The sequence below is a fragment of the Dermacentor variabilis genome, chromosome 2 (genome assembly GCF_050947875.1).
Source record: "Dermacentor variabilis isolate Ectoservices chromosome 2, ASM5094787v1, whole genome shotgun sequence".
Classification (NCBI taxonomy): domain Eukaryota; kingdom Metazoa; phylum Arthropoda; class Arachnida; order Ixodida; family Ixodidae; genus Dermacentor; species Dermacentor variabilis.
The window spans coordinates 249,038,866-249,052,560 of record NC_134569.1 but is presented as its reverse complement, the minus strand read 5'-3'; the positions used below and the strand labels follow the sequence as shown (position 1 = coordinate 249,052,560).

General features: G+C 43.5%; 1 protein-coding gene across 2 annotated transcripts in view; it reads right to left on the bottom strand.

The window, feature by feature from the left end:
- Vps50 (vacuolar protein sorting 50) overlaps positions 1-13,695 on the bottom strand; it is a 178,999-nt gene that overhangs the window by 141,201 nt on the left and 24,103 nt on the right. For both annotated transcript variants that reach the window (XM_075682820.1, XM_075682821.1), the window contains exons 4-5: positions 6,701-6,772; positions 3,324-3,448 (exon numbers count right to left, since the gene is read on the bottom strand). In XM_075682820.1, coding sequence (XP_075538935.1) covers positions 3,324-3,448; positions 6,701-6,772 — 197 coding nt within the window. The remainder of the gene's footprint in view (positions 1-3,323; positions 3,449-6,700; positions 6,773-13,695) is intronic.

The window sequence follows — 13,695 nt, the reverse complement described above, 5'->3', positions numbered from 1 at the left end:
AAGGAGCGTCATGCTTGGGTAAAAACACGGATTGGAAATACATATTTAAACATGTGGCTTTAGCTTCCTCATTGACTATAACCGTATCAGTAAAATTCAGTTTGCTGACTCCAACATTATCAGATCTGCACTCCTTGATATAATGCCAGAACGAGTTGGGATTAGTTTTCATTTTATTATTGAGCTCCTCGAAATATCTCTCTTTTGCTTTTTCCACACTTGATTTAATTAAATTTAGTTATGGGGTTTTACGTGCCAAAACCACTTTCTGGTTATGAGGCACGCTGTAGTGGAGGACTCCGGAAATTTCGACCACCTGGGGTTCTTTAACGTGCACCTAAACCTCACACTTGATTTATACTGCTCCGTTAATGCTTGTAATTCTTTCGCGTGCTCACTGCTTCCAATTATCTTTAATTTATGAAAAACTCGTCGCTTTTTCTTCATTTCTTTCAAAATACCTGTCGTCATCCATGGCTTCTTGCATTTATTAATCTTGCCTGCTTGTATCGTAGGTATATACTTATACACAGGGGCTAACGCCTTATCGCTAAACTTAAACCATAAATCATTTACACTATTGTTTTCAGCAAGGCACTCAAACACGGGCAAATGATCTTCTAGCTTTTGAGCTATGCTTGAGTAGTAACCCTTGCTGAATAAAAAAACCTTCCTTGTTGCACAACTTAAGGTTCTTCTACTTTAATTTTTAATGTCTGTGAGAAGAGGTCTATTGGCGGCTCCTAATGCGAAGGCACAGCAACCGGGAACGGCGAGGCAGCTCGAAGCACTGTCCAAAAAGGACGCCAGCAATCAACAGCGCGAGCCGAGCCGAGCCGCGCATTGGCGATGCGGCTGTGTCGCGAGGCGCGTCTTCTTCTTCACAATCTCCCCTCGGACAAAAAGAGCCATCCTGGCGCCTTAAGAATTGGGAGGCAGAGGGTCGTGGTAGGGCTTGAGACGCGAGACGTGGACAATGTCACGTCCACGCCGGCGCAAGTCTTCACATGGTGACAGGGGCTCAATGAGAAAATTCACCGGAGACGTTTGCTCCAAGACTCGATAAGGACCTTGGAATTTTGGGACAAGTTTCGAGGAAAGCCTCGGCGTTTGGAAAGGGACCGACAACCACACAAGAACGCCTGGAGCATAGGTGGTGTGTGGAAGCGTGTCGGTGCGGTTTTCTTTCTGGTGCTGCTGTTGCTCTGCTGTAAAGGAGCGTGCTAGCTGGCGGCATTCTTCGGCTTGTCGGGCGACGTCGGACACAGGTAGACACTCGGAGGCGTCAGGATGGCATGGAAGGAGCGTGTCGATGGTATGCGTAGGCTCGCGGCCATACAGGAGGAAGAAAGGTGAAAATCCCGTAGTGGCCTGGATCGCGGTATTGCACGCGAACGTGATGAATGGAAGGATGCGGTCCCAGTTACCATGATCAGATGCCACATACATAGAGAGCATATCACCAAGTGTGAAATCGCTCTGTCAGCCCGTTAGTCTGTGGATGGTATGCCGTGCTTGTCCGATGAATAATATGACATTCTGAAAGCAAACTTTCGACGACTTTGGAGAGGAAGGCGCGACCTCGATCGCTGAGGAGTTTTCGAGGTGTGCCGTGTTGAAGCACGAAGCGATGTAGGACAAAAGAGGCTACATTCCGCGCTGTAGCACTTGGTAAAGCAGCAGTTTCGGCGTAGCATGTCAAATGGTCAACAGCAACTACGATCCACCGATTGCTATCTGGCGTCATAGGAAGCGGGCCGTATAGGTCAATGCCTACGCGATCTAAGGGTGTGGCAGGGCACGGGAGCAGCTGCAAGGCACCAGACAGGCGTAAAGGCGGCGATTTGCGGCGTTGACAGTCAAGACAGCACTGAACAAACTTGTGTACAAAATTGTACATGCCGCGCCAGTAGTAGGGGTGGTGAATACGTTCGTAAGTCTTGAAGACTGACCATGTGGGTACGTCACTTCCGCGGTTGTGGAACCAGAGTTGGGCAACACCAGCCAGATAAAAGATGATGTGGGTTAACTTGGCTGGATCATCCCACTTGTTGTGTGCGCTCACCGGTTCATATGACGCAAACCAGTCTTCTACGCCTTCGTCGTCTGCACCGCTGAAGATCTTGGGGTCCCGATGTCGTGAAACGCCGGTGCATGTGACGGACTGTGGTGTCGGCGCCGTCTGGGATGAGCTGTCGGTCATGGCGGGCGTTAGTGTTCTTGATCGCAGCTCCAGGGTTTCAAGTGACACGGTTTGAGTACCCCGCACCTCCACCAATTGAGAAGAGGTTTATTGGCGGCTCCTAATGCGAAGGCACAGCGACCGGGAATGGCGAGGCAGCTCGAAGCACTGTCCTGAAAGGACGCCAGCTGTCAACAGCGCGAGCCGAGCCGAGCCGCGCGTTGGCGATGCGGCTGTGTCGCGAGGCGCGTCTTCTTCACATCTGCAACAACTGCCATGTGGTCACTGATACCTGGAATAACACTGACATTATTCACCAAACTGGGGGGAATTTGAGAACACGAGTTCTAGAACGTTATTATTTCTAGTTGGGCAAGTAACAAACTAAATAAGACCAAAATTATCAATTATATTTTTTATTTCTATATTTACACGGCACCCAGTGCTGCTAACACATACTCCATCCCGCCATTCTAAGTCTGGCAAGTTAAAATCACCAGCAAGAATGAAAGGTCTGCTTGAAACTTCCGAGATAATTTCATTCAGCGATTGCAGAGTATTGTAGTCCGAGTTCGGTGGTTGGTAAAATGCACCTATGGCGAACGAAGAATTATCATCCAGGGTAACTGTGCACCAAACAGATTCGACATCACACGGGATGTCTAAAGTGGCAGATTTCAGGAAACTTCGCACAAGTAAAAATACACCGTCCCCATGGCTCGGCCTATCTCTACGATATGCGACAAATTCGCTCGGAAACATTTTACGATCGCCGATGTCACGGTTCAGTCGCAACAGAGCTCATGACTAACGCAATGTTATGACCTACCTAAGCATTCATTGCCTACAAAGGCAAAGGCATAGATAATAGAATTCTACATAGACTGCCGCAAGATGCTGAGCTCTGGCAAGTACCGTCAGAGCACATTGGGCAGTGTTTGCATAACCAATCAAAATGCCAGCCACTTGGGCTTAGAGAAAAACTGAACATTTCCAACAGCAATTGACGCATGCCTCCATTAGCACTTGTTGGTATACTCAGTCAGACTGTCCTTAGCGCACTTGCTATGTGAGGGCAGGCTTTTCATTGCTCGAACGAGAGATCTAATAATAATTTAAAAAAAAAAAACGAACAGCCCACCTACGACCTCGGATGCACACAGAGCAGGCCTCATCAAGACTGTCCTGCAGCTCTGTGACTCGCTGGAGCTCTAGCGTATACCAGGACTGGTTCTGCAGGATCAGGTCTGATACTCGCTTGGATACCTGTAATGACATCAACATGACATGACATGACATCAAGGTACAGAATGCACCGTTGCAGCAGCGTAAAGTCTACACATATGAGATTGGTCAGTTTCTAAGCGAGCACTGGCCTATGTATCAGTGAGAGATCACGAGAACCCAACAAGCTGTGTAATCAAGTGCAGTCACAAGGAATCCTTGCTATGCATTGCACTAGATGTGATTGTACAGCGTTATTTGACCAAGATACCAAGACCAAGTGTTGGCGAGTGAAACTCACAGAAGCAAGCGAGAGATAATTGAGGCTTATAGCATGTTATCTGGTGCATTGACATGTGCATCAGCGCTCTATCCGTAGCAATAAGTGACAAAGAAATTTCACTGCGAAAACTAGATGAATAAACCAGTAGTAAGAAGTACTCATTATAAAAAAGCATGCTTATTATCATGAAATGACGCTATCATGAAAAGCGTCATTTCAGACGAAGCAAATGCTTTGTCTACCTCTTGCTCCAGCGGGTCACTGAAGCTTGAGATTACGCAACCTTAAATACTAAACGTGTGGGAAGACAGCTTACATGATGCCACGTTGTCTTGGCATGCCCACTCTTTGCACATGTGGCACATTACCTCTAAAGCAGGTTGCACGGCTGCGTATGCACTCAGCCGCGCTTACAGCCATGCAGCCATGGCCAAGACGCATGCCAGAAATTGCGACGCGCCCCAACTTACCCCCCTCCTCCCTACCCCGCTTCTCGTGCGCGCTTCTAGAGTTACCGCAAGCTCACTCCCCCCCCCCCCCTCTTTTCCTTTGGTCATGCAGGGAGGTGGCACCCGTGCGTGAAGCCACCATCGTTCTTTGTCACCAGCGTACACTTTCACTCGCACCTAAAGCACGAAGTGTGCGGGTATGACAGGATCTTATTGCACTTGGATTTTATATGAAACATGATGCGGCTCCACTTTCGCAGTCGCTCTGGTCGCACTGCGCGTGATACGAGAAGTGCTTTTGCAAGCAGCCATTTATAATTCAATCATTTGACCACCTGTGTCTGCGGGAGTTTCCATTCATTGTCTCGGCATTCCTTTGTGGCAGAAGCGAAATTTCGTTATATTCAAATCACACACGAACACACTTGGTTATGTTGAGGTTGTAATTACATGGTTTTCTATGGATGAAAGGCTATTAAAAATTAAATACCTAGGTATATTGAGAATTTTGTTATATTGAAGTTGATTCAATCGAGGTTTAATTGTATGCATGCACGCACGCACGCATGCACGCGCGCGCGCACACACACACACACGCACGCGCGCACGCACGCGCACACACACGCACGCATGCGCACACACACACACACACACACACACACACACAGTTAAACCTCAATGTAACACAGTCGGTAAAATCAGCAATTTAGTTCATTATATAGAAATTTGACCTCTTATGCAAAGAAGAACAGTAGCTGATGGATTTTTGCTACAAGGAAGGGGCTGCAAAAGGAATCAGAAAGAAAAATACAAATTTGGATGAGAAAAAATTTCATTTTGTAGAATTTGTGAGTCGGCGACAAAAGTTATGGTTTCATGCCATGTCGATGATACCATCACACCAGCAGTACAAAATGAAGCCAGCCAAGCTTTCGTACCACTCCACCTTTGCGACTGATAGTGCTTCCCGTAGAGGGCGATGCTGTAATGAAAAGTGCCGGCAATGGGGATTGAATACTTTGTCTGCCTCTTGCTAAAATGTGTCTCCGAAACTAGAGATTATGCGACTTCCAGCACTGAAAGCCTAGGAAGAAAGTGCATGATGTCATGCCACCTCAACCCTCCCAGTGCCTGCATACACAGAACATTAGCTCTAAAACAGACATAGTAAGCATATGTTATTGTTTTCTTGATGCCCTCTATAATTCAACATTCAATTAAGTTGAAAATTTATTTAGGACCCGTGAGATCCGGATTAATAAGGTTTTACTGTATTTGGCTCACAGTTCCCTGTTGCCTCCCCACAGATTGGCAACATTTTCTTACTAAGTTCAAAAAAAGTTTCAGGGCCTTTAAAATAAGTAATCACTGTTGAACTTTACCTAAATTGGTCTTTGACAGCTCAGAAGTTTAATTAACACATTTTACTCCATCACTCTGTCTTGCCAATGGATGTTTGCGCACTGCAGACCTTCTGAGCAATACCTTGAAAGACAGACTAGTATACTATAGTATAAAACTGGACACCAACCTTGTGCATGACACATGTGAAACATTCTCAATTTCTTAAAATGACCACTGTTTCGTCAAGAACGCAAAATGATGTCCAATAAGCACAAGGCTAATAGTAAGCCTCGTCAGTCAATTTAACAACTACCAGCCATGCTACCAATATTGCCACTATCACAGCTAATTTGCAATTATGCTTTGTAGACACAAGTTTCCCAAACAAACTTGGATTTTTCAACTACTTTGTTGCATTACTCCCTATGTCTGTCACTTCGAAGTGCCAGCTTTTGCAAATGGGAAGTGGTACAGCATGTACAGAGGGATAATTCAATGTGGCTGAACCTGTAAAAATAAAAAAAGCAGTATACCAGCCTAGCCAGAGCGCTTCTTCGAGGGCCAAGTAGAGCCGGTTACTAAATTAGCGCAAGGTCTTGGGCCAGTTGGCGCATGGTGAATTTGAAAAAGGGGTACCAGCAAAACACAAAGGACGTGCACACAAGGAAAAGGCGTCTTGGGAGAAGTTGAAGATGTGCACGCGTCGGAGGTTATGTGCGGCAATGTGAATTTGAATAAAGTACAGTTGAAAGTCCAGCATCCATCTGTGTCTAACGCCTTTTCCTTGTGTGCACATCCTTTGTGTTTCACTGGTACCCTTTTTCAAGTCCGGTTACTAAAGTTTGTGATACATGCAATTTGAGAAAATGCTGAATTCTCGTGATGTCTGGGCCCACAGCCTTGATTTCAAAGCCCCTATCCATAGTAGTTCTTGTGCCCTACACAGTGATTTATTCAATTAGAAGTGCCATGTTTCAGCACAGCAGAAATTCACACTTGCCGAGGAAGAAGCTACCTGTAATCTTTCATGGCAGACTGTACATGTGACTGCTGCCTTTTTAATTCCAAGAAATAGTTCTTGCAATACTACTGGCCATTGGGCAAGCTTTGCATGCAGTCCCTACCATAACTTCCACATTCCCCTGCTGCGAGTTGCCTTAAAAACTGATGGTACAAATTTTGTATGCACTCAAAGAAACAGTTCCCACAAGTACTGACCACTGCCAGTTGTCTACGGAGGACTTTACGCACTAGCTGGATGGCAGCCAGGTCCAGTTCTTCAGGCAGCTTCTGGAAAGTGGAACCAGGGGGCATCAGCAACATTCCCAACATTAGTTGAGATAAGCAAGAGACGGTTAGAGTATAGGCAGAAAAAAAAGCAGGGAGGAGCTGGAGCTGAGTTTGTTACAGGTATAGGTAGCTGTACAATATAGAGATAGATGTTCTAATCAGGAGACATTATATAAAGTAGAGATAGGCAAAATACTAGAATGCAATAGATGTCGTAAAACCTGATTAGCTCAAGCAGGCTCAGCACTGATTGGCAGCCGCCCTGTTTCAAAGGGGATGCCATTAGAAATCGTCATCATTCACAATGAAAATTTAGGTGCACGAAGTGCCACAATTCATTTCAAGAATATTGGTCAAGCTAGGGGTTCGAACACACAGAAATTACGCAAAAGTTTTATACTCGTTGAGTCTTTATTAGGTGCAGCACATCTTACATCTGCTTCTCTATCCACACTCCACTGATGAAATTCATTTGAAAAGTTACAGGGCATATCTATAAGAACAAAATAGGCTCTGCTGTTATGAGGACTAGACCACATAGTCGGAATACTATTCACATATTCAGAACATGCACTCACTTCACCACCATTATTCACTGCTGCATATGTAATTTGCCAACAACAAATGTCAATCCTTTTACATACTCTCCACGGGAGCGGCTATGGCACACACAAGGAAAAGGCATATTGGGAGGAGTTGAAGATGTGCATGCGTCGGCGGTTATTTGCGGCAATGTGAATTTGAATAAAGTACAGTTGAAAGTCCAGCTGCTGGGCTCAAGGTCATGGTTTCAATGCTCGCCATGGCAACCGCATTTCGATGGCAGTGAAATAACGCTTGTGTACTTAGATTTACCTGAACGTTAAAGAACTCCAGGAGGTAAAAATTGATCTGAGGTCCCCCACTACAAAGTATTTTATAATCATATTGTGGTTTTGGCACGTGAAACCCTAGAATATAATTAATTTTTTTTCCCTTTTTATCTGCCTTGCAGCTTGATTCACAGACACACCATTGGTTGGCATGGCGTACTGGTTGCTACAGGACCTTTCAGTTGACATTCTCCCGAAAGGGATTAATTGTCATCCGCCTGAATGTAGCATGACCGAGCCTCCTGGTTAGCTCACATGGTAAAGCGAACACCCCAGAAAGGCATTGGTCCCGGGTTTGAATGCCGGACCAGGCGAATTTTTCTTCAACTGCTAAGTGTTCTGAGAAACTCGTATGGGTTTCCCTTGTAGCTTCATGCTACATTCGCATGGATGACAATTTTTCCCTTTCATGGTACCTGCTCTACCTTGCGGGATTCCGCATTACTGATGTGCCGTGACATTCTCCCAATGAGAACTATCGAAAAAGAAAACTTGGCAACATAGTTACAAGCATCTGAAACAACAGAACCTCGCAGCGGGTGCACCAGGCTACTCTGCCTACAAAACATGCCCTTACACAACATGGCTGCACCTTCTAACCAAAAGAATGTGCCTGCCCACATGATGTTTATGTAAGTGTGTCACACAAATGTCTTTTCTTGTTTCTCAATTGGAAAAAATTCTTCTGCACTTCCGGTTGCAGCCAGTCCACACAATTATCATTATGTCTGTTATCATCTTGTTTGTTCTTACAGAAGAGCATCTTGCTTTAGTGGTTTTCTGAATTCATATGAAGCATCATAACGCAACCCCACTTTTCATGTTTGCCTAATCAGATATGAAAGTGTTGCTAAAAGTTTGTCAGTTGCATTCCTTGATCAAGAGTGAAAGTAGGTGTTGAGAGCATCAGCTGGGCCTGCTTGGCTGCAAAGAAAGGTACACATTACTGAAAATCTGCTAGTTGCATTACTGACTTGATTCAAAAAAGAAAGCAGATGTGTTTTCTTTTTCTCCATGTGGCTGTGTTGAACTTGCCAACCCTTTATATAGCAAACCAGTCGGCTGGCCCATTGTTTGTTCTTTAACCCTTTGAGGGTCAATGACGTAAATATACGGCGGCGCGAACGAAGCCCAAAATGGTCGATGCCGTATATTTACAGTCCCGTCTGTATGTTTAAAAAGTGCGCCGATTTCCTAACTTTTTCTTTTCTGTAATGTGCTGACACTATGTGGAAATACAGGGAATTCTTTTCGTGCACCTCCCTCTCTCAGTTTTTGCTGCATGGTTTGTTTTAGCGCTAGTTCGCTCCTGCGCATCTATATAGTACTGCTCACGCATTGGCGCGTGTGTCGGTGGGTGGCGGTTTGGGTTTTGTTCCATGGGCTGTTTCGGCTTTGTGCGCTTGCAAAACTGATGGCTATCTCGTTTATTTATTTATTTATTTATTTATATATTTATACATACTGCAGCGCAATTTGCGCTATAGCAGGAGTGGGTTAAGAAAAGGTACAGAAAATGCAATGGAATATACAGCGGTAAACACAAGTGAACACTTTTAAAGAGCATTGATGAAAGGAAAATACACAAATAAACACAAGTGAACACTTATACAAAAGGGCACTGATGAAAGAAAAATACACAAGAAGTTATACAAATGATGCCAGGCATGGGTGAGCACGATTATGCATCTGGGATGGCGGTTGCAAAAATTTTGTATGAGCATGAGCGAATGGATCCAGGTAATGAGTTCCAGTCTTCGATTGAGCGGGGAAAAAAGCTGAATTTGAACATGTTAGTACGTGCGTAGTAGGGTATCAAGTTTAGGTCATGATGTCTTCTCGTTGATGATCCCGGCGCGAAGTTAATGTAATTATCATTTGAGAGCCTAACTAAAGAATTGACAATGCAATGCAAGAATTTTAATGATTCGACACGGCGACGGGAAGAGAGCGTGTTTAGGTTCAAGGAAGAAAGTGTTGAAGCGGGCGAAAAGTCGCAATCGTAACGATGACATATAAATCGCACAGCTTTTTTCTGTATAGCTTCTAGTTTATTAATCTCTAAATGCTTATGCGGGCTCCAAACTACTGATGCATAATCAAGAACAGGGCGGATTAGAGTTTTATACATTAGTAACTTTGTGTCTTTAGAAGATCGAGTTAGCGTTCGCCTCAAGTAACCTAATTTTTTTAGTGCTTTACTGCATATGTAATCAATGTAATCAATATGTAAAAATGACACCAAGATACTTATACTCAGAAACCTTATCTCAGCACGGCCATTGAACGAGTAACTGAAAAGGGAGGGGGAGGATTTGTTGCAGAAAGACATCAGAACGGTTTTATTGAAATTAATGTTCATTTGCCAAGTGTTACACCAATCGCAAAACCTAGAAAACAACTCTTGAAGGTGATAATGATCATTAGAAGATTTAATCACTTCATATAGAACACAGTCATCAGCATAGAGACGGATGTTAGAAGAGCAGTGAAGTAGCAAATCATTTATGTATAATAAAGAAAGAAGCGGCCCAAGGACAGAGCCTTGGGGCACACCTGATGTCACATCAACAGTAGCAGAGTCAGTCAAACTGTAAGAGACGAACTGGGAGCGAAATGAGAGAAAGCTTAAAATCCAGTTAACTAAATGAGGATTATTCAATACAGCATTAAGTTTAGCAATAAGCTTAGAATGTGAAACGGTGTCAAATGCCTTCGAGAAATCTATAAAAATGGCATCAACCTGGTTACTTACATCAAGGTTAAATGAAATGTCATGCGTGAACTCAACTAGCTGCGTTAACATGTTAAAACCGCACCTAAACCCATGTTGCATGTTAGACAGTAAATTATTTGATTCCAGAAAGAGCGTGATGTGCTTATGAATGATGTGTTCCAACATTTTGCATGACTGTGATGCCAGTGAAATTGGTCTGTAGTTCGACAAACACTGCTTATCTCCAGATTTATAAAGAGGGAGCACTTTGGCTAGCTTCCATGAAGAAGGTACAGTAGAGGATGATAAGGACTTTCTGAATATGACTGACAGATATTTTGATGACCACAACGAATAACGAACAAGGAACGCATTGTGTATCCCGTCCGGACCGGTGCATTTTTTAACATCCAGGTTTAATATAAGGTTGAGGATGCCTTCGCAGTTTATCTCAACGTCACTGATTGCTTCAGAAGAAACTATATTGGTAAGTGCCGGGATAAAGTTGTTATCGGAAACAAACACAGATTGGAAATACTTGTTGAAAGCATCAGATATCACCGCCGGGTCGTTGATGACGTCATTATCTATTCTGAAAGAAGTGGACGAAGCATCGCGAGGTAAAATAGATGACCAAAATTTTCGTGGGTTAGTTCTTAACAAATTGTGCAGGCGAACGTGAAAAAAGAAATCCATGGCATTTTGCAACTTAAGATTGAGTTCTTTCTTTGCCTTAACAAATCTATCCAACGCCATAGGATCAGTGCCTCTTCTGGAATGCCTCAACCTTCGAACGCGACGGGACAAATGCAAGATATCACGAGTCATCCATGGAATGTTAGAATTTTTTTTCTTAGTTTTAATGGGCACAAAACGTTCGATACATGATTTGACAAGACGCTCAAAGTAATTAGCAAGGCAGTTGACGTCCTGGTTGTCTGCAAGTGCACTAAACGTATCGAAATGATGAGATAAGACATCAGTAATGGAGTTGTCGTCCGCACTAGTGAAAGCAGGGAAACTAGTAAATGTGTAGGGGGATTTAGAAATTGGACAGGAGAGTGACACTAAAACGCCTTTATGGTCTGAAATACCATCAATTACGTCACAAGAAAAGTCACGTTCGGCTAGGTTAGCGCTTAAAAAAAACTAAGTCAAGGACGGAATTTAATCTCGTTGCACTAGGAACAACCTGGGTGAGACCAAAGAACAAGGAAATGTTTATTAGTTCTTTACAAATAGCTGTGTCGCGACCGACTGCAGACAATGATGGCCAGTGGATGCCAGGGGCGTTGAAGTCACCCATACAGATAAAACTTGACGAAGCAATGTTGATCTCGCTCATGAAATTTGCAACAGCATGAAGAACATCAAAAGTAGAGCCGGGGGGACGATATATAACACTAATCACAATACACCGGTTATGAAGGTAAATTTTACACCACACGGATTCTGTTTCTGGAGGAGAAGGCAAGACTGAGAATCGTAGATCCGACCGGATAAGCAGTGCCACGCCACCACCAGTACCGCAAATCCTGTCTAAGCACATGGAAACAAAACCAGGTGGAGTAAACTCAGATTCGTAAATACCATTGTGCAGCCAAGTCTCTGTGATGCCGATAACATGGGGGGAATGAATAGATATAAGGGACAATAAATCAGGAAATTTTTTAACAATCCTACGAGTGTTTATATTTAAGACAAGGTTCTCAAAATGACCAGGATGAATTCAGGAAGTGGATGGAACGGAAGTCAAATGGCCAGACTCAGAAGAAACACGTTGAGCGGGTGCCATTACTAATGAGTTTGAATTGTCATCCCAGTTATAACGAACCTTGTTAATGAAAACATGATCATATCTCAACTTCACAACAGAACCGCTGTCCCGAAAAGAGGCTGATGTGTCCCAGATTTTTTTCCGAATTAACCGAACCCTAGAAGAGAAATCTTCTTTAATAACGAAATTTGAGCCCTTGAGTTTTGAAGCGTTCCTAAGAACCTCGGTTCTGTCGTTCTAATCATTCAATGGGCGACCGCTTGTTTCTCGCTCGTTTAGTGCTCAAGGGGGTGCGCATAGGAAGGATGCCGCCACGCATGCATTTACGTTGCTTTCTTTTATGGAAATTCACGAAAACGAATTGCCTCTGGTTGGTGATTAGATGAAGATTAGGGGAAGTTTGTCACACACTGTGCTTTTTTGACGGGCACACAACCACACAGTTTTCTTGAGTGCGCACACCTATGCAGTTCGATTACGCTATGGATGTACATATTAGTGTAAGAGCAGGAACATTTGAGTAATGCAAAATAGTCTTGTGTGCGCATTTTCAAAGCCTTGAACTATAACAATGAATCAAATTTTCAATTCTTATAAGTTTATTTCCTTTTTTATTGTTGTTATTCATGAATGAAGAGTACACACATACCAATGCAAAATAATGTTTTTCTCACTTTATGGTAACCCTAGAAAGTTACGGTGAATTTTTTTCAAAACAAGTCCCTAAGAAGAATTGGAATCTCCATTAAAAAGAATCGACCCTGGGCGGTCGCATACTGTGAAACAAATCTACCCTCAAAGGGTTAAACAACTGCAGTGAAATATTGCTTTAGCTAAATTGGCTATAAAGGAGTTAGTATATTTAATGCAAAGCAATCTTGGTGAAGCTAACAGGCTGGTAATTGCTCATTTCTATAAAATAATAGCCTTTAAACAACATGTCCGTAGATTACATGGACACCCAATGGCTGGTGGATGTAACAAATATCCAAAACAATGACCTGTGATATTTTCAGTATGCTGCAGGTCATGCCCAGTCACCACACTGGTCCTCATCATTCTGTGTTCTACATCATTTCAAGGGAGTGTAAGTGGCAACGTTTTTAATGTGCTTGCATTTGGTACTTCATGCACTTTTCGGGGGATATCTATATACCATATTTGCACATAAACAATGTGACCACAAATATAATGTGAAGAGGGACTTTCGGCAGAGTGCACACACACACAGTCACCAACTGATTTTTCGGACGTCATGGGGCCAGAGAAACAGCCCAAGAAACTTGTTCACCCAAAAGAATTAAATTTATTAGGTTTAGGGTGGCCCTGAAAAACATCTAATAATGCCCTGCCTTGCACTACGCTTGGAAGTGATCAGATGTGCTTCGATTTGCGCAACACTCCTAAAAATGTTTGCAACCTTTGGGGCGTATCTTGACCCACAGCAGTAATCATCATCTGTCTTGCCCGCATTACCTTTGTTAATTGCTGCGAGCCCAGTACTTCCAAGTCATGAACAGCATGCGCATTATCAGTGGGACATAGCCTTCTTGACAAG